This window comes from Rhododendron vialii, chromosome 11a, assembly GCF_030253575.1.
Source record: "Rhododendron vialii isolate Sample 1 chromosome 11a, ASM3025357v1".
In the NCBI taxonomy this organism is placed as follows: Eukaryota; Viridiplantae; Streptophyta; class Magnoliopsida; order Ericales; family Ericaceae; genus Rhododendron; species Rhododendron vialii.
This window is the reverse complement of record NC_080567.1, coordinates 39,393,275-39,412,590: the sequence shown is the minus strand read 5'-3', so window position 1 is coordinate 39,412,590 and position 19,316 is coordinate 39,393,275. Positions and strand designations below refer to the sequence as shown.

General features: G+C 39.8%; 2 protein-coding genes across 5 annotated transcripts in view; one reads left to right on the top strand and one right to left on the bottom strand.

The window, feature by feature from the left end:
- The window catches only part of LOC131307832 (protein FAR1-RELATED SEQUENCE 5), a 42,638-nt gene extending 27,895 nt beyond the window's left edge, over positions 1–14,743 (bottom strand). Inside the window, exons 1-4 of one of the 4 annotated variants that reach the window (XM_058334538.1) lie at positions 14,202–14,743; positions 11,852–14,081; positions 10,002–10,177; positions 9,166–9,521 (exon numbers count right to left, since the gene is read on the bottom strand). In XM_058334538.1, coding sequence (XP_058190521.1) covers positions 10,004–10,177; positions 11,852–14,041 — 2,364 coding nt within the window. In that variant the 5' untranslated portion in view covers positions 14,042–14,081; positions 14,202–14,743 and the 3' untranslated portion in view covers positions 9,166–9,521; positions 10,002–10,003. Of the gene's footprint in view, positions 1–9,165; positions 9,560–10,001; positions 10,178–11,851; positions 14,082–14,201 lie in introns of those variants that run through there. The other 3 variants (XM_058334541.1, XM_058334537.1, XM_058334536.1) reach the window with 3 other exon arrangements.
- On the top strand, positions 1,128–7,268 carry LOC131307838 (protein FAR1-RELATED SEQUENCE 9). Its single transcript, XM_058334550.1, has 3 exons — positions 1,128–1,357; positions 3,810–5,370; positions 6,930–7,268. Exons 2-3 carry the CDS (start codon positions 3,880–3,882, stop codon positions 7,095–7,097), a joined length of 1,659 nt encoding a protein of 552 aa, XP_058190533.1. The 5' UTR covers positions 1,128–1,357; positions 3,810–3,879; the 3' UTR covers positions 7,098–7,268.
- Positions 14,744–19,316: the final 4,573 nt, after the last annotated feature.

Here is a 19,316-nt window from a genome sequence, read left to right as displayed (position 1 = left end):
ATAAGATAGAATACTTAATTAATACTAGATCAACTTTTTAATGGAGTGTCATCTTAGAACACCTTAGGGTTTCAGGGTGTCCTAAGATTTTAGGGTTTAGAATACCCTAGGGAGGGTACCCTAGGGTTTAAGTTTAGGCGCTTTCATAGAGCCCTAGAGTTTAGGTTTAGGTGCTTTCATAGGGATTTTAAGGTGCACTTTTCTATCATAGGGTTTTAGCGATATATTTTCATAAGGTATCCTAGGGTTTAGGTATTTTTATAGAATATGCTATGGTTTATGCACTTTCATAAGGTACTCCAGGATTTTGAGCACTTTCATAGAGTATCCTAGAGTTTAGGCAATTTAGGATTTTAGATACTTTTATAAGGTTTTAGCGTTTCATTAATTGAAGGTGATTTGATGGAAAATACGTTTTATTTTCTATACCTAGCGATAAAAAGCCCTTTTTTTATATGTAAAATATTGAAAATGTATGTACTTTTTTTTACTAATAAAAGACAAAAAAAAAGTATAAATATAAAATAAAATGTGAAAATCAATTTCCTTTAAATTTGGGGGTTTCTAAATTTTGTTTGGTAAGACCGCTGCTGCTGGGAGTAGAGGAGTGGGACCCTTGTAACTTTCGTTTCCACGTAGGATGATTGTAAGGGTTAGGTTCCTGCTGATTGCAAAATTATTCAGGATGAAAGGATTTTTTCACTAGACCCCAAATCTATCCTGTTTAAGCATCTCAATTATCCATAGAGAAAGGGGAGAACAGAACACACACGCACATAGGAGAGAGAGAGAGAGAGAGAGAGAGAGAGAGAGAGAGTCGATCTTGAACAGCTAAGCCAATCTTGAGCAAGTCGTTGGAGTGGTTCTTTATTGTGTATACCAGAACGCATCTAGTGATAAGGATGGTAACATCAGTGTGGTTTGGGTTTCACCAAGAGAATATTTTATCAAGCTCAATATGGATGGAGCATTTAATTTGGCAACAGGGTTTAGGGAGAGATTATTCCATGCCTCCGGAGTATGGCCATGTAGTACCCAGGACTTTTTGTACTATACATTTCAGTGGCTCACACATATTTGTGTTGTACAAAAATTCTCTAGGACACCACGTGGCTATGCCTTGGTGCATAATATAATTTTTCCTTCTTCCCTTTTCTCTCAAAACACGATCTCTCTCGACGCAGCCGGATATCTCTCATCTCTCTCTCGACGCAGCCACCCAAAGCTCCCCCACCACCACCACCACCCCCACCCCGATCTCCTCTCTTCTTTCTCCTCTCTCCTCCATCTCACCAGCGACGGGCAATCCCAAACCCCCCTACACCACCGACGCACCACCACCATCTCTCTCTCACAGGTGTCTCTCTCTCACTTCCCTCTCCACTAATCTACATTTGATTCTTTCACTAACGTACACACACGAAAAAAATTAGTGGGTTTTTTTCAGCTTTCATAAAATTATTTCTAATTGTTCAAAAGTCGTAGAAGCTGAATTTTATTAGGGTTTTCGATTCTGATGGTATAGGTTGTAGATGTTATCGTTTCTTTTGGCTGTCATTCTGTTGATTGAATAACGAGTTAACCCTCTCTGTTTCTTGCACGGCTTGTTAAAGACAAACTTTCCTCTCTTTCATTTCCAATTTTCCCCTTCCATGCAAAATTGGCTATGAAATGGATGAACAATTGAATGGGAATTTTAAGGATTTAAACGAGATGCAATAGTCCAGTACCTTGGTGAGTTGTCTTGATATAAAGACATTCCTGCCCAGAGAAACAAAACTCTCCAAATAAGAGGACATCGTTAGACCTTGAGTTGTTTTGTTCCCTTGGCAACAGGAAGGCTTCCATGTTAAGGGGAAAAAAAAAAAAAGCATCGCTCCTTAGTTATCCTGTTGAAGTATCTTGCGAGGAATTAGGAGTTAACCAATCATTCAAGGACTCCTTTGCCAAGTTCTCTTTGACTAAGTCATTTATTCTCATTCGTGTGAAACTCCATTGCAGTTGAATTCTCAGAAATCAATTCCGAACTATTGTACTTCTAAACAACATGTAAGTAACCTAAGAGTCTCCCTTGAAGTTCGGTTAAGGTGCCAGCTTGTGTTCCTTCCCTCAACACTAATCGCATACAAATGCTGACATACAAATTTCCAAAATTTATATTGGAAAAACAGAGGCATTGATTTCTTTCAAATGCTCTTTCTTACTGTCACATACACCTTTATTATACTTTTATTTGGTGTAAGTTGTTTCGAAATTAACTTTCTTAGAAATGGTGGGAAAACAAGACTATTACGTTGTGTTTGTGAGTAGGACTCCCAGTATTTATGAATCTTGGCCAGCTTGTAGTGAACAAGTGACTAGATTCCCTAGTGCCGTGTATAAAAAATATAGCTCTTTCGATGAAGCACACAGAGCTTGGGTGCGGCACACAACACCAGCCGAGCAAGTACAGCTCCGATGGTGGTGGGCCGGCGTATGTGGGAGCTCCGGTGGTGGTCGATCAGTGGTGGGCCAGCATATGTGGGAGGGCATTGGTGCTGAATCGTGGAGAGAGAGAGAGAGCACTAAACCACTTTCCCAAGATTTTTGAAATGGGTTTCTCTTCCTTTTTCTCGCAAAACTCACACGCGTTTGTGAAGTTGGGAATAGAGGAGTTGGACAATTACAACTTTCCACTTAGGATCATTGTAAGGGTCGGGTTCCCAGCCCCTACTTAATAGCAATATTGTTCATGAGTAAGGGGATGTCCGATCCACACAACCTGGAGTGAATCTATTCTTTTTTTTTTAGTCAAATGGAATAGGGAGTGAATCATTCAGATGTAGGACGATTAGCCATTTAAGGGCTTTTCTTTTTAGCAATTCTTTTGGGCCCAAAGCGGTGGCTTTCTAGGCTTCTGACCAGGGCCAGCCCTGCCTATGTCATTACTTCTCTATTTTTCTTGCTGAACTGTCAATCTGAGTTCAATCAGCTCCACTGGGTTTTGTTTATCAAATGGCAAAACAATTTACCACTGTTACGTGTGTGCGTGTCTAGCCCTGCCCTCTCTGATGCCATTTGGCTTTGATTTGGAGGCATGGTTCTACAACAAAACGTCCCTGTAGCTCCTCAGTTCTTGGAGGTTAGGGGGGCCACTGTTTTAGTGGTATTTTGAGAGCAGCCACTTTGTGCATATATTGCCAAAGGTTAGGTCTGTCTCCAATCATCCCCCGCCCATACCCCCAATGATTGGGGACTAGATGAGTTATGTTATGTTGTTGTTGTTGTTGTTGTACGTGTGTGCGTGTCTTATTTTGCCCAAGTAGACACAGGAGGGAGAGAGGGAGGGAGGGAGAGAACCCAATTTGCTTATTGATTGTAATTTAATATTTTCCAGATTTAAAATTTTGGTATGATATCTGGTGAGAGAAGTGTGTATGGATTTGGAACTAGCAATGCAGCTAGATTAGAGTGAATGTTTATGGTTGTAGCAATTTTGGGTATTTAGTTGGTGGTGACTTGGCCAGAGCACTTTGGGTATTTTTTGTGATTCCATATTTACTCTCCCTTTTCAAAATAACTATGTGATGATAATGACAATATATTTTTATCATTGGTAGCCTAACATTGAACTGATTGTCAACTCTTCGTCGGCGGCTATAGAAACATATTTGAGGAGAGTTCAGAGCATATCCCTGCAATCTCACCCACAATCAATATGCACACAAAATAGATACAAACAATCACATTGACGCACAATATAGCGTAGAGCACCATTTGCATGCTTTTGATGCCCAATTAATTGTTTTTTGTCTCTGATCAACTTGTAGATCACTCAATCTGGTGGATCAAATTGATGCATCTTGAGTTGTAGAACCGCGTTAATTGCTGGAGAGATAGATGAGTAGCGGGGCCCGACACAGAACCCTTGGGGGTGGGGCTCAACAAATTTTGGACTATCTCAAGCGAATGCAGGCAGAGAATCCTGCTTTCTTTTATGCATTTCAGGGTGATAATGAGCACTCTACTGGAAACATATTTTGGGCTGATGCAACTTCCAGGATGAACTATAATCACTTTGGAGATACTGTTAAGTTTGACACATTCTACAGGATGAACAACTACAAAGTACCATTTGCAGCATTCACAGGCCTAAATCATCATGGGCAACCGGTCTTGTTTGGCTGTGCTTTACTTTTAAATGAGTCTGATACCACTTTTCTTTGGCTTATCCAGACTTGGCTTCATGCAATGTCTGGACACTTCCCCGTCTCCATTACTACTGACCCAGATCGGCTCATACAGATGGCTGTTGCACAAGTCTTGCCTGGAACCCGTCACCGTTTCTGTAAGCAGAGCATATTCCTAGAAACTCAGGAGAAACTGGCTCATATATATCAGACACATCCAACCTTCGAAATGGAGTTCAAGAAGTGCATTAATGAGACCGAGACAGTTGATGAATTTGAGTCATGCTGGGAATCACTCCTAGAGAGATACTACCTCTTGGATAATGAATGGCTTCAGTCACTCTACAATGCTCGTCACCAGTGGGTCCCAGTTTACATGCGAGACACATTTTTTGGAGAGTTGTGTATGACGGACACTAGAGGTGACGCTGTAAACTTGTTTTTTGATGGTTATGTGAATGCAGCAACCTCTATACAGTTGCTAATTAAACAGTATGAGAAAGCTGTAGCAGGTTGGCATGAAAAGGAATTGAAGGCTGACTATGATACAACTAGCACTACGCCAGTTTTGAAGACACCATCACCCATGGAAAAACAAGCTGCAGACCTTTACACGAAGAGAATATTCACGAAATTCCAAGAGGAACTAGTAGAGACCCTAGCTAATCCTGCTACTAAAATTGAAGAATCTGGAACAATTACTTCATATCGAGTGGCCAAGTATGGGGAGGAGATCAAAGCTCATACTGTTAGGTTCAATGCCTTTGAGATGAAAGCTAACTGCAGCTGCCAAATGTTTGAATTTTCTGGTATTATTTGTAGGCACATATTGGCAGTTTTCAGATCAAAAAATGTTCTTACACTTCCTTCTGAATATCTGTTGAAACGGTGGACAAGGAATGCCAAGAGTGGAGGCGCCGTTGATGAACAGGCTTCTGAATTGCGGGGAAATTCTCAAGAGCCTTTGACTGTTAGACATAACAATCTACGGCATGAAGCAATTAAATTCGTTGAAGAAGGAGCAAAGTCTATACATTTTTATAACGTCGCTATGGATGCTCTACAAGAGGCTGCAAAAAAGGTTGCTGCTGCAAAGAAGCAAAGTTCTGGAGCCACACAGGGAAGCACGCTGGGCAATGGAGCCAACCAAGGAACGCACACGGGTGAAGAAAATCAAATGATGCCACCACATAAATCTGCTGTAAGTAGAACGTGATCTAAATTTGAGTCATTGGCATCATTTGCATCGTCCTAGACTATACTGCTGCTCAATATTTGTTTTTCTTTATTTCTTTTGTTTTCCCCTTTTGTTGAGGGATGGGATAAGTTCTAGAACCTGAAACTAGAACTTATCTTTCGATAGTTTGAGAATAAGGAATACAGTTGGTGAATACTTATGAAAAAAAATTGGTGGTGAATAACTAGCGTATAGTTATGTTGGCTAGTGTAGAGGTTGACTTCCATTTTTTCTTAAATTTTCCATTTACATTGTGCACACTTTTGTTCTGCGGTAAATATGCCTTTGTCATAGATCCTTTCCCTCTAGTTGATACTGTACAGAAACATCCCACTATTTTCTCTATCTGATCAGCATCCACCTATGTAGCACACACATAGATACGGACACGGGACATTGCAATTTTTAAAGAATGGAGACACAGACATGACGGGGGACTAGGACACACACACACACACACACACACACACACACATATATATATATATATACATACATACAATCAGTCTCAAATGAGGGAGTCTACATTTTAACTAAAATGCGAACCTCCTCATTTCTCTCATTTCCCGATCGAATTTTGATGATCCGAGTCACTCAATGTGTTCAGAACGTGATTTTAAGGGTACCCGCGAGAAATCGGCAAAAAAAATGATCGGGAAGGGCTTCATCCGAACAGTTTTTGTTTGAACCGTTCGATAAAAAATAAACAAAAACTGCTCGGATGAAACCCTTCCCGATCATTTTTTTTGCTGATTTCTAGCGGGTACCCTTAAAATCACGTTCTGAACACATTGAACGGCTCGGATCATCAAAATTCGATCGGGAAAGGGAGGTCCGCATTTTATTAAAATGAGGTGGTCCTCATAAGAGCGGGACTCTGTATATATATATATATGGGGCAGTTCCAGGGACAACTAATTAGACACCCTAAAAAACACATCATAGTTCCGGATCAAATTTTAATGATCCAAGCCGTTCAATGTGATTTTAAGGGTACCCGCGAGAAATCTGCAAAAAAAAGACCGGGAAGGGCTTGATTTGAGCAGTTTTTAGCTTAAATTTGATGAACGGTTCAATTAAAAATTGCTCAAAACAAGCACTTCCCGGTCATATTTTTTGCTAATTTCTCGCGTGCACCCTTAAAATCACATTCTGCACACATTGAACGGTTCGGATCATAAAAATTTGATCGGGAACTATGAGATTGAGATTTGGGGTATTTTTTTAGGTGTTTAATTGGTTGTCAGACATACATGCTGAATACCAATACATTTAGGTTAGAGAGAAAGAGGGGGCCTTGAGGATCGAGGAAGAGAGAGGAACCTGAAGATCGACAGATCTATGGTTTCGATGCTGCAAACTAGGACTGCCTTCTTTCCTTTGAGATGTGTGTCAATTTGAGATTTCTTTGTACATACGGAAATTACTTTTATGACACAAATTTACAAATCTGTTCACTCCCAAAGCCCTTCTGCGTTTCATAGTAGAATAAATGATTGGGTCCTCTTAATGCCCATTTGCAGGATGAGAAGGAAAAGAAAATTCATGATTTGGCTGCTGAGTTGGAAAGCACAAATCAACGATGTGAAGTATATCGTGCAAATCTGCTTGCGGTTTTGAGAGATATGGAGGACCAGAAGTTAAAATTGTCGGTGAAAGTTCAAAATGCAAGGCTTAGCTTGAAAGAATGAACTTGAAAAAAATTGAACCAAAACATGTCCATCGTTCTCTATTACTTTTCCTGCTTTAGTACTTGAGGGGCTGGAGTGATGGCTGGTTTGCATCAATTTCATCCCTCATCTTTTCTGTGGAAGAAACTATTATCACAGTTTAGTTGAATGTTTGAGAATAGATGTTTTGCTCTTGTGCTTTCGAAACAATGCCAGTGGATGGACTGGATTTGATGGCAAACTGAAGAGGAACTGGTGGCTGAATGAGAGGTATACGGTTTTTAAGGAGACTTGAGTGCTAACCCCTTTTTTCTAGGAATTTTGCCCATCTGGGGGGATTTGAAAGTAATTGAAATTTAATATAGTAGTTAGCATCTCTCTAGTTGCCTACTTATGTCTTATGCTAGGAATTCAAACGCCATAGAGCCTAGGTTGTAGTGGTACCAAGGAATCAGTGTCCAATGGCTCCTACACTGGAGGTGTGGATCTAATGTTGTAGTGCCATTTGCCCAATGCTTTGCTTGGTCAAAGATAAGTTATTTAAAAGAAGAGAGAAAATTATTACTAACATGCAAAGAAATCTTTTTGTAGCCTTGCCCCAAAAAGTTATTAAGAAAACAGGCCAAGAAACTTCATAAGGGTTATAGCCGATCAGTCGTACATTACGGTTGACCAATCTGAGAGTCAATTTTCCAGGACACAAGTGTTGGCAAAGACCAAGTTCAAGTTTGGACACAAACTTGAGATTCGTATATTTTGTGATATCATGCAGTAGTTGATTACCCCAACTAATTGGGACAAAAAGTTCAATTTGATTTGATTTGATTTGATTTTGTGACTGTGATGTTGTCAAAACCCCAATCAATAGGAGTTCAGCCTTGATTGGGTTTGGTTTAGTTTGGTTTGATTTAATTTTACAGTGGTCACATTGTCCAAAGCTCTCGTTACGAATGCAAATGAAGACTCCCAAGTTATAGCTCATGTCAAATAAAAACTGCAAAGCACACCTTTGGCTTAGAGTCATGTCCAATCTTCAATTAGAAAAAATCGAAACGAAGTACTCCTGCATGTTGGTGAAGACCTTGCAAGGACAAACTTAAATGGATTGTTAATGTATTTTTTTTTAAACAAAAAGAGATGCTGAGTTGAAATCAAGGATCTACCAATGTATGCTACTAGCATAATACCAAAATGTTCGAGAACATTGTGGTTTTAATTTGGGGATATGATTTCGCAACAAAATAGCTATAAAGTGATCATTGTTTCAGTAGTATTTTGAGAGCAGTCACTTTGTGCATATTACCAAAAGTTAAGTCTATCTCCAACCCTCCCCACCCATACCCCCAATGATTTGGGGCTACTTGGATTCTGTTGTTACCCTCATGGAATCACAAATGGTGGCTTGTCAGGCGCTGAGTGCTGTGAACTTGTAGTACTAACCGCAACCATACAAAACCACAACATAAAACATTAATGCGAAAAATGGAGACGTCCCCGAAGGCCATTGGAGACATATTCTTGATCTGTAGTTTTGGTTGAGCTTTGAAGGCCATTGACTGCAGGAGACGTCCCTGAATGTTATTGGAACCCACAAAATTTAACTCTAATTTGTCCAAACATCAAGTTAAACTACCTTCAAAAAAGAAAAAAGAAAAAACTATAGGAAATAGGAGTGAACACCTCCACCGTCGAATTAACTGCATTAAAATCTGGCCACAGCATAAAGACAAAAAGTTAAAGAAGCAGTGCAAGAAATGGAGAGTGCGAATTTTTTCACCCCAACTAAATGAGGGTGAACAAACTAACCTTATTATTACCAAAGAGTGTATTGATCAAATGGACCCAACTAAGAACTACGAGATCCTGAAATCGTGCAAAAATAGAAAAACATTCTAACTCTGCCAAGGGTCGGAAAAAAAAATGAACTGAATTCCAGCTATCATCCTTGTCCTGTCTCTCCTGGGCATATGTGAACCAAACATAGAAAAAGGACCCATTTCACTTAACTAAAATGCTTAGGCAACAAAAATAGAGAGAGAGTGAATGGATTGAAGTAGCAGCAGTACGTAAGTTTCAGGAGGATTTAGAATGTTTTTAACTACAGATATTTCCACTAGTAAAAATTGTTCCCAGGAACATTATATTAGTCTACCTTACAAGAGAAAACAGCAATTCAATATATTTCTGCAGGAGGGAATAATCACAATTGACCGATGAATGGGTTTGACCAACCTCGTTCAAACTCGGTTGATAAGCATTGAGATGCTTTGACTAGCATCTGCTTGATGATTAATTGTAGTTGTTCCTAGACCCTTGACCAGTGAATATCTCTATCTTTTCAACCCTTGAGTTGTGATATGGTAAGATGTTTGTTCACAAATCCAAACATAGGAGCATTACAGACATGCCATAGGCATTGCACCTTGAGTTCCACATCTGTTGTACCTGCAAAAGCAAGCAGATCATACAGAAATACTCTTCACCTGCAAAGTAAAATTTACGAAGTTGGAGGTTACAACTAAATAGTCCGATGGAAAATTGTCCAGATGGATCGCACAAAGGAAAGATGCTTAAATCAGCAAATGTATATCTTTCTAATCCTCTCATCAGCCAAACTGCAGCCTACACCTACCTGCGCCATTGCACGCCTAGGTTCTAGCACAATCCTTCTCATGATCTGTGAGAACTTATGAAAGATAAATCATTTAAATATTAGGAGTAATGGTAATCCACTTGTACGAGATTGGAAAGAAGGAACCTTTTTTTTTTTTGGCTACACTTATGAAATGGTCCATCAAAGACAATGTAACTGGAAAACCTTTTCCATGTGCACACCATCGAAGAGTAAAAGAAAACCTTTTCTTACTAAGGTACAGACATTCGAAAAAGTTTAAAGACAAAAGACAGGATATAACAGCAGTGCACCTTCAAAGGCCATCTTTCATGCTAAGCTTTATGTTTTGGACTTTGACTGATAACTGTTGCTTATGATCTTCAATATCCCTCAAAACTGACAGCAGGTTGGCCCGGTAAACTTCACACTTACGATTCGCACAGTCCACCTCATGGGTCAGATCTTGTATCTTCCTGTCCATGTCATCCTACATGATATCGACAAACTTGTAACTTTAAAAAGTTGTCCAATAATGAACTTAAAAGACTCCAACAATCTAATGAAATAAAAAAATCCTGACAGAGGTGTAACTCATTCAATCACAGAAATTGGGTTACATTAAAACCAGGGTCAAGTTCATGAGAAAATAAGTTACCAACCAGATCATAGTTGTTTATTGCGTTATCAAAACCATACGATTCATGATACACCAAGTTATCAATTCACGTCTGTGTGGTGAATTGCTGGAACACGAAAATCACACGATTCACAACTATGGCCGTTTCTACTGCCTCCATCCCAAATTGCTTGCCTCATACTGTCATACGGAAAGTCACGCATCAAAAAACAAAATACTTCCACGCAACATTTTTTTGCACCAAATTGCATGACTTTTCGTGGGGAGCTAGCAATTTACGGAGTAAGACTTTTGAGGTGGAACATAGTATTTGATAATGATCCCCACATTTGCTTAGCACAACACAAACGTAAGATTCTAGTGGACGATTGATCAGGAGGGAGAGTTCACCCAGTTTTCTCTTAAGGCTCTTGGTGCTCAAAAGTCCACCCTATTGTGACTTCTATGGGTGGACCATTGCTTTGGAGAAAATCTTGAGTACTGGTAAATGGTAATAAACCGTCCAGGACTAATTTCTCCCAATTGGAACGTACATTCAAAAAGGTCAGTAGCATTACATCATTCCCATAGCACAGAAAACTTGATGCTCCTTTTTTAAAGCATTGGCTTATGCCTCTTTCAGCCATAGGCTTCATCAGCTTGGCGTTAGGGGCGGAGCTATGTTGAGGCCCGGGGGGGCCGGGGCCCCCCCTGGCCCCAGCCCCTGAGCATCCGAGTTTTAAAATTTTGATTACGTACATACCTGATTTGAATATTATTGATAATTATTCCTATATAGCTACTTATAATCTTAATAATTTTAGTCCGATTTGATAAAAAAACCAGTTATTTTACATTCTCATTTCTCAATTTCTTTCATAAATAAAAAATAAGCACGTGAGAGTTAAATTAGCCTAAAAAATCATTTTAATGTACAAATGTAGTGAATCGAAAAGCAAAAACCTTATGATATAATAAATATATGTTCCGATAAAAAATGTCTTTTAAGCCGGCCCCCTCGGAGTCAAAATCCTGGCTTGGAGGGAAGACAAGAAGGTGTAGACCAGTGTAATGATGTGCTCCCGGTTGAGTACTTGGAAGGCAAGCAAGTGCATTACTGAAAGGGCAGAGGGTAAACAAGTCGCTGCTACTCGTTATTGTTTGTATCTTTTCGTTGAAGGGGAGGTTTTTGTTTTGACTTCTTTCACATATGTTGGAGAGACGGGGCTTTTGTTGTTTTGGGTTTTCCTTTTGTAATCTTCGCTGTCTATCAACTTTCCCACTAGTTGTGCCCCCATGGCACTTTTGCTAACATCTTTACATAAATAAATGAGGGGCAACACAATCTCTGAAGCAGAGTTATTTAGCTAATACGAGAGGTCGATATGACAAAAAAAAAAAAATTCAACCAGAATCAAAAGGCACGTTAACTATAAGCAAATTACGTGAACTTGCAAGAAGACAAATAAAGCAACAGCCAGTATTTTCACCAGAAAGCAACAAAAAAAAAGTGCTTGACAACACAACAAGAAGAAAATGACTAACCTCAGACAACTGCCCTGATACACTTCTGGGGTGATTCCCAACGCTATTATTTGCCTGGCTTCCACCATTACTTACATTCTCCCTGATGCGCCCATTGGTCATTGGTGTTTTCCCCTCATTTTTGGTCGCCACGGCAACTATTTTGGCAGCCTGTTTTAGGGCCACTATTGCCACATTGTAAGAGTCTATAGATTCTGCCCCTTCTTCTACAAATTTGAAGGCCTTATGGCGCAAGGTATTAAATCGGACAGTATGAGACTCCAGATAACTGCTAACTACACCGCTGCCACCACGTTCTTCCAGTATGATAGAGCTCTTGGCGTTTCTTGTCCATCGTTTCAAAATGTAATGAGATGGAAGAGTAAGGACATTTGTCACTCTAAAGATGGCCAATACATGTCTGCAAAGAAGACCTGAGAATTCAAACATCTGACAGCTACAAGTTGCTCTCATCTCCAGCACATTAAACTTAACATAGTAAGCTTTATGATCCTCCCCAAACTTCGCTACTTGATAAGTCGTCACCTCTCCATCATCTTCCACTTTTGATGCCATGAAAGTAAGAGTCCCAACCAACTCCTCTTGAAATCTTGCAAACAGCTTTCTAGTGTAAAGCTCAGATGCTTGTTTCTCCATGGGAGAAGGGGTCTTCAGGACAGGAGAAGTGTTCATGGTATCATAATCTGCTTTCACTTCTTTCTCATTGCGACTCTCCAATGCTTTCTCATACAGTTTGAAAAACTGGTTGAGGTTGGTTGAGGCATTCACGTATCCATCAAAATACGAGTTCATACTGTCACTACGTTGGGTTATAGACATTTCTGCAAAAAATGTATCCCGTAAATACACTGGTACCCATTGCCTGCGAGCAGAGTATATTGTCTGAAGCCACTCATGATCCCTAAGATCAAACTTTTCAACAAGTGATAACCAGCAAGACTCAAACTCCTCAATTGAATCAGTCAAGTTGACACATTTATGGAAGTCTGCTTCAAAATTTGGATGCGCAAGAAACACATGGGACAGTTTCTCCTGGCATTTCTTGAAGATATGCCATTTGCAGAATCGGTGGCGGGTCTCTGGGAAAACCTGCATGATTGCTGACCCAATCACGGTATCATGATCAGTGGTGATTGATACCGGAGGGCGACCAGACATTGCCATGAGCCATGTCTTAAACAACCAAACAAATGACGCTTCTGATTCATTTAACAGGAAAGCACAGCCAAACAACACAGGCTGGCCATGATGATTTACTCCAATGAAAGGTGCAAATGGCAAACGGTACCTATTTGACCGGTAAGTCGTGTCAAATGTAACAGTATCACCAAAGTAAGTGTAGTTCATCCTTGCCTTGGGATCAGCCCAAAAGACATTACCAGTATACTGGTCTTCGTCACCTTGCACGGCATAGAAGAATGAAGAGTTGTCAGCATGCATTTGCCTCAAATAATCCAGAAGGAGCTGAATCTCTCCTTCGAAGCTTCTCTGGCGATTATTCCTTATGTAATTCCTGCAGTCTACCTCCGTAAATCCAACTTTGCTGGCACCACCATACTCTTTTATCAAGGCTGACATAATCCTCCTGGGGCCCATTCCGGCTGCCTGCAACGTATCTATCAAGGTCTTGGCAGGGCCTGAAATTTGGCGGTGGGACCGGAGGCGATGCACCTCGTCAGGGGGAACCAGTTCATGATTGTGTTCCTTGACAAGACCAGATACAACCCATTTCCCAGAGGGCTCCTGGATCTTCACAGACAGAGAAGCTTTGCATCCGCACCGAGTAATGATGCGGGGCCGCTTAATCTCTCTGTCTTTGGTGCGCTTCTCATTCAAGTTCCGGAACCCTTCTTTAGCACAAACAAAGGACCTCTGGATGATAGCCCCATCCTTCCTGGAACGGCGGGAGGAGCTAACGCGGGTGCTAAACCCAACACGCCGGCCGTAAGAGTTGTAAAAGGCCTTGGCAGCCTCTTCAGATTCAAATTCCATGCCCTCATAAGGCTCGAGATCCGGGTCCCCTTCAGGAATATAAATTGCTCCACCACCACCACCAGTGGGGGAACTATCAGCCATCTCTTCGTCAATGACATGGTGCTGCTCACTGTCCATGGCATCATCGTCTCCACTGCCAGCACCTCCACCTCCCAAACCTATATCGAACTCAATCATCTCATTCTCCATGTTCATTTCTAAAAGGGCCACCACTGCGCATCGGAATAGGAATTCACTAAAATTATAATCATTTTTTGCAACATTGCAAACGGAAAAAGAAAAAAGATTGAGTATTTTTTCACAGAGCAAAAAAGATGTATACACTGTTTTAGAGTGAGAGGGAAGAAGAACTCACCGTCATATGCGGGCGCCCGTGATGTACAGAAGACAGGAGTGAGGAAAGAAAACTCTCCTTTCGTAAGGGAAGCGCCGCTGAACTGTCGTCTTTTAGTCTCGACGGCTATTAGAGGAAAGGGTGGAGTGAATTTGGTAGGGTAATTCCACTTTTAGGGTTTCTGGGAAACAAAACGGACTAGTCGCGAAAGATTAAAGAGTTAAAAAAAAGTAAAACAAAACGCTCGACCGATGCTGCCCTATAACGGAAGTTTGAATAGTAGTATTTCCGCTGCAGAGCGGTGGTGGAGGAGGGGGTGGGAGTTTCTGTGTCGATTTTTCAGGAGGCGTAAAAACAAACAAAAATTGGGGGAAAAACGACGAGGACGACGACTTCCGAGAGAAAGAAAGCGGATGGGATCGTGTGTTTTACTAGTACTAGTAGGAGTAGTATTTTCTAACCCTACACAAGGTAAGGAGAGCCTCCATCGTTCGATCATCGGCTCATCGCATCTCTGTTTCTTTGGTTTCCCTTTCCCAAAATTTGGGACGTATGCACTTGGGCTGCTCGTCGTCCGGTCCGATTCGGATTTCTAGAAATTCAAGAATCGAACCGCTAATCACGATTTTTACAAAATGAAATTCGTGTCCGGACCAAAAGTCCTACGATCTGGTGCCAATCCGATCCGTGACTCGCAGATCGGTTACGATTTTGTTCACGAATTTTAGCAAAAATAAAGCTCAAGCATATATCCCACAATAAAAGGGAAGAATGTTACATTCAGAATTAAGTTTAACACCACTAGAAAGTACTTGTTACATAAACTACCAAAGGTTTACTTTAGAAATCAAATTCAAAAAAATCTAAAACACTAGTAGGATTGTATCATTATAGTACATTACATAACATAAAGGAACCGGAAAAAAAACAAACTACTGAAACTCAACTAGGGTTACTCATAATTTATACGAAAAAACTACGATTTACTCTTTATATTTTATGTTCATCTACACTATATCTCATTATTAAGATAAAATACTAAAATTGGTGAAAAAAAGTGTTAACATTACTAACAATTTATTATATAAATACACACATATATATTATTTATATAAAATAAATATCTCACGGTCCGATTCGGTTAATTCACTGTTTCGTAATGAAAATCCGTGGACCGAACCGCGAGTCACTGTTTTTTAATTTTTCAATCCGTGTCCGAACCATTAATCCACGGACAAAATCCAAAAGGTACGGATCGGTTCGATCCGGACCGATTTCATCGTTCACCGAATTTTTTGAGCACCCCTAGTATGTACTATGAAGCGTGCCCTTCCTATTACTCCCATAAATAAACAAAATACTATATAAAATGAGTTTTATTCGTAGTACTCCTTTTTCGTTTCGGTAGTTTTATTCGTTTTTTGCTGTTAAATTCACTTTTTTTTGAATTAATTATTCAAAAGTAAAAAAATTATAACAAAAAAAAAAAACAGTAAAGACAAAAAATTGCTTGACAGCCGGTATTTTCTACTCCGATTAGGAGTACCTTTATAGCCTTATATGAATTTTTTAACTTCAGCACACATTTTTATGCTTTTTCGATTATTCATCAAGGCGACCAAATTAATTCCAAGATTACGACAAAAATCTAAACAAAAAGTATGAAAAGTAAGTTTTAGTTAAAAAATACCAAAGACAAAATATTGCATAAACAATTTTATGAAAATGAACTCTACAAACACCTATTTGATAAATAAAATGTAACTTCAAACAGGGATACAACCAGAATTTCTTACACGAGAGGACCACAACATGAACTGTTGGGAATGTCTTGAATATTTTGTCCCACGTTGATTAATTATGTTATTCCCGTTTTTGTACCATATTATAAATAAGGGGTTTGGAAGCTACTAGTATTATGGTTTTTTGTTCAATAGTTTAGATTAGGGGTGTGCAAAAACCAGTGGCCCGACCCGACCCGAAGGGTTTCGGGTGGGGCCGAACATGTGGTTCGATTAGGTACGGGTTCATTTTTTGAAAAAAATCAGTTTTCGGTTCGAGGCTCGGGGTGCTATTTTTCTTACCCGACCCGACCAAAAGACGACCAATTCATATAGATTTACTTCGGTTTTGGTCGGACCCGACCCAACCAAAAAAAATGGGGCACGCGAACGGTTATTCCCACTAGTTCGGTTCGAGTTCGGGGCCAAAAAAAAAAAAATTCGATACCCGACCAGTCGGGTTCGGGTTCAGATTCGGGGGCCGAACCCGACCCATCCGACCCGTGCATACCCCTAGTTTAGATATTAGAGTTTTGTTCATCTCTTAGGGTTTCACCAAGAGTTTGTGTCTCCCTTTCAGATTCCACCAGAGATTTGTCCCTAGATATCTATTTGGTGTTTCAAGTAGAGTTACGGGTATAGGCGGCTCTTTTGTTTCTCTCCCTGTTTATAGTGAATTCTCTTACTCTTTTTTTCGTGGAGTACGTTCTTACTTTGTGCTTGAGCAGAACCACATATATCCTTGTGTTTTTATTTATCGCTTGTTGATTTGTTATATTCTCAATTTCGTGTTCGGCACAACAAATTGGTATCAGAGCTCTGGATTTCAATCCGAAGCTTTTGTTTTCCGCTGTGTATTATGCAATTAGTGATTGTTTCAACGGTGACTCATTTCGAAATTGCAAAGTTCGATGGGCACAGCACTAGCTTCAGTTTATGGCGTATTAAGATGAAGGCTTTGCTTGTTCAACAAGGATTTGACTTTATTGGGAAAATCAAAGAAGCCTACTGATATGCAGGATAGTGAGTTTGAGGATCTCGATGCGAAGACGCTCAGTTCGATTCAGTTGTGTTTAGCCGATGATGTGCTTCGCGAGGTTGGGGAGGAGGATACGGCTGCCGGTATTTAGTTGAAGTTGGAAAGCATCTATATGATGAAGTCTCTTACCAACCGATTGTATTTGAAGCAATGCCTTTATTTGTTTCGTATGAGGGAAGGTACGCCCGTAAAAAACCATCTAGATGAGTTAAAATCGAATTATTATGGATTTAAAAAATATTGATGTTGTGATTGATGATGAAAATCAAGCCCTTATTGTGTTATGTTCTTTGTCTGCGTCTTATGAGCATTTTGTTACTACCTTACTTTACGGGAGAGATACGATTTACATAGAGAATGTTAAATCTAATTTATATTCAAAGGAATTAAGGAAAAAAGTATCTAGTGAAAGTGAGATTTATGCTGATGGTTTGGTGGTGCAAGAAAGACATTTTGAGAATGATAATGGTAGTAGAGGGATTTTTGGCTCTCATTCCACAAATCAGGAAATAAAGTGTTTTTACTATAGAAAATACGGGCACATGATGAAAAATTGTCCTAAGTTGAAAAATAGGGACAATTTTGAAAAGAAGGTTGTTGCTGGAATTGTTGAAGGGGATTCTAACGATTCACTTATGGTTCTTTCTGTAAGTGTCGGTGATATCTGTTCGAATACTGAATGAATTCTGGACTCCGGATGTTCTTACCACATGTGTCCGAATAAGAATTGGTTCAACACTTATAAATCGGTCAGCTGCAGTACAATTCTTATAGGGAATAATATGCCACGTAGAATTGTTGGAATTAGAATAGTTAAAGTCAGAATACATGATGGGTTTGTGAGGGCGATGTTTGGTGTTCGACATGTACCAGATTTGAAGAGGAACCTTATCTCTTTAGGTACTCTTGACTCTTTGGGTTGGAAGCGTACCGTTGAAAGTGGAGTCTTGAGGGTTTCAAAGAATGCTCGTGTTTGATGAAGAGTCGGAAAATCGAATAACCTCTATGTGCTTGATGGTAGTACGATTGTGGATGCTACGTCTTTGGGTTCTTCATCGGTGAATTCGAGGTTGACTCAATATTGGGTTTTTAACTCCGTGGTGGAGTCAGTAATTAACTCTGTGGGGGACTTTAAGCAGATCTTTGTGTGTATTCTAGAAGGATGCGTTGGGTGGGAGGTGCCCGTTGGAAGATAGAGACTCAATTTGGAGGCATGTGTAGCTGGGTTTCCTAAGTCGTGTTTACAAGGTCAAGCAAGTGTGCTTGAGCCTTGCTCGTTTGTACCGTTGGTGATTACCCCGTGGGGGGCTTTTGGCCGGGGAGATGAGCGATTGAAAGAGATGATTGCCTATAATGTTGAATTCAAGGGAATTCAAGTTGAGGTGGAGAATTGTTGGGAATACCTTAAATATTTTGTCCCATATTGGTTAATTATGTTGTTCCCGTTTTTGTACCATATTATAAATAAGAGGTTTTGGGGCTACTAATATTATAGTTTTTTGTTCAATGGTTTAGATATTAGGGTTTTGTTCATCTCTTAGGGTTCCACCAAAGGTTTGTGTCTCCCTTGTGGGTTCCAACAGAGATTTGTCCCTAGATATTTGTTTGGTACTTAGAGTAGAGTTACAGGTATAGCCTGCTCTTTGTTTCTCTCCCTGTTTATAGTGAATCCTCCGGCTCTTTTTTCCATGGAGTACGTTTTTGCTTTGTGTTTGAGCGGAACCACGTATATCTTTGTGTTATTGTTTATCGCTTGTTTATTTGTTATATTCTCAAGTTCTTGTTTGACACAACACGAACAACTCCTTTTTATTTTTGTATGGCGGTTAGGTGTATCCAAATCAGCTTACACGTACCTCGACTTTCGTCTTCTTAACATGATTAGAGGCATACCCATTCATGCTAAGATAAAAGGATTTACAAAAATTTACTTTCTTGTAGTCTAACCGCAATAGCTTAACTCAAAACAATTGTGTGAGGAGCATATCCATCAACCACTTGGACTATAACTCTAGGAACTCTAAATGAAAAACTCTTTATTAAGTAATATATTTCATTCCAAATTACTTTTGGGGCCATGCATTTATAGGTTTAAAACCTAATACTAAAAATATTACAAGAAGATAATTAAGGGGTGACCGTGGCCCAATACTGAAATGAAGTATATCTCCATAAGTTTTTTTTTATACTCTATATTGGAGTTAGGCCTATCAATAGGCCGGATCCGATCCGGATCTGACAAATTCGAATCCGATCTGAATTCGATTAAACTTAGATTTAATAGTGGTAATCCGAATATGAAAAAATTGGATCCGA

Coding starts and splice junctions, on each gene's coding strand:
- LOC131307838 (XM_058334550.1), top strand. CDS start 3,880: ATGAGTAGCGGGGCCCGACACAGAACCCTTGGGGGTGGGGCTCAACAA. Junction 5,371..6,929: donor TGCCACCACATAAATCTGCT/GTAAGTAGAACG, acceptor GCCCATTTGCAG/GATGAGAAGGAAAAGAAAAT.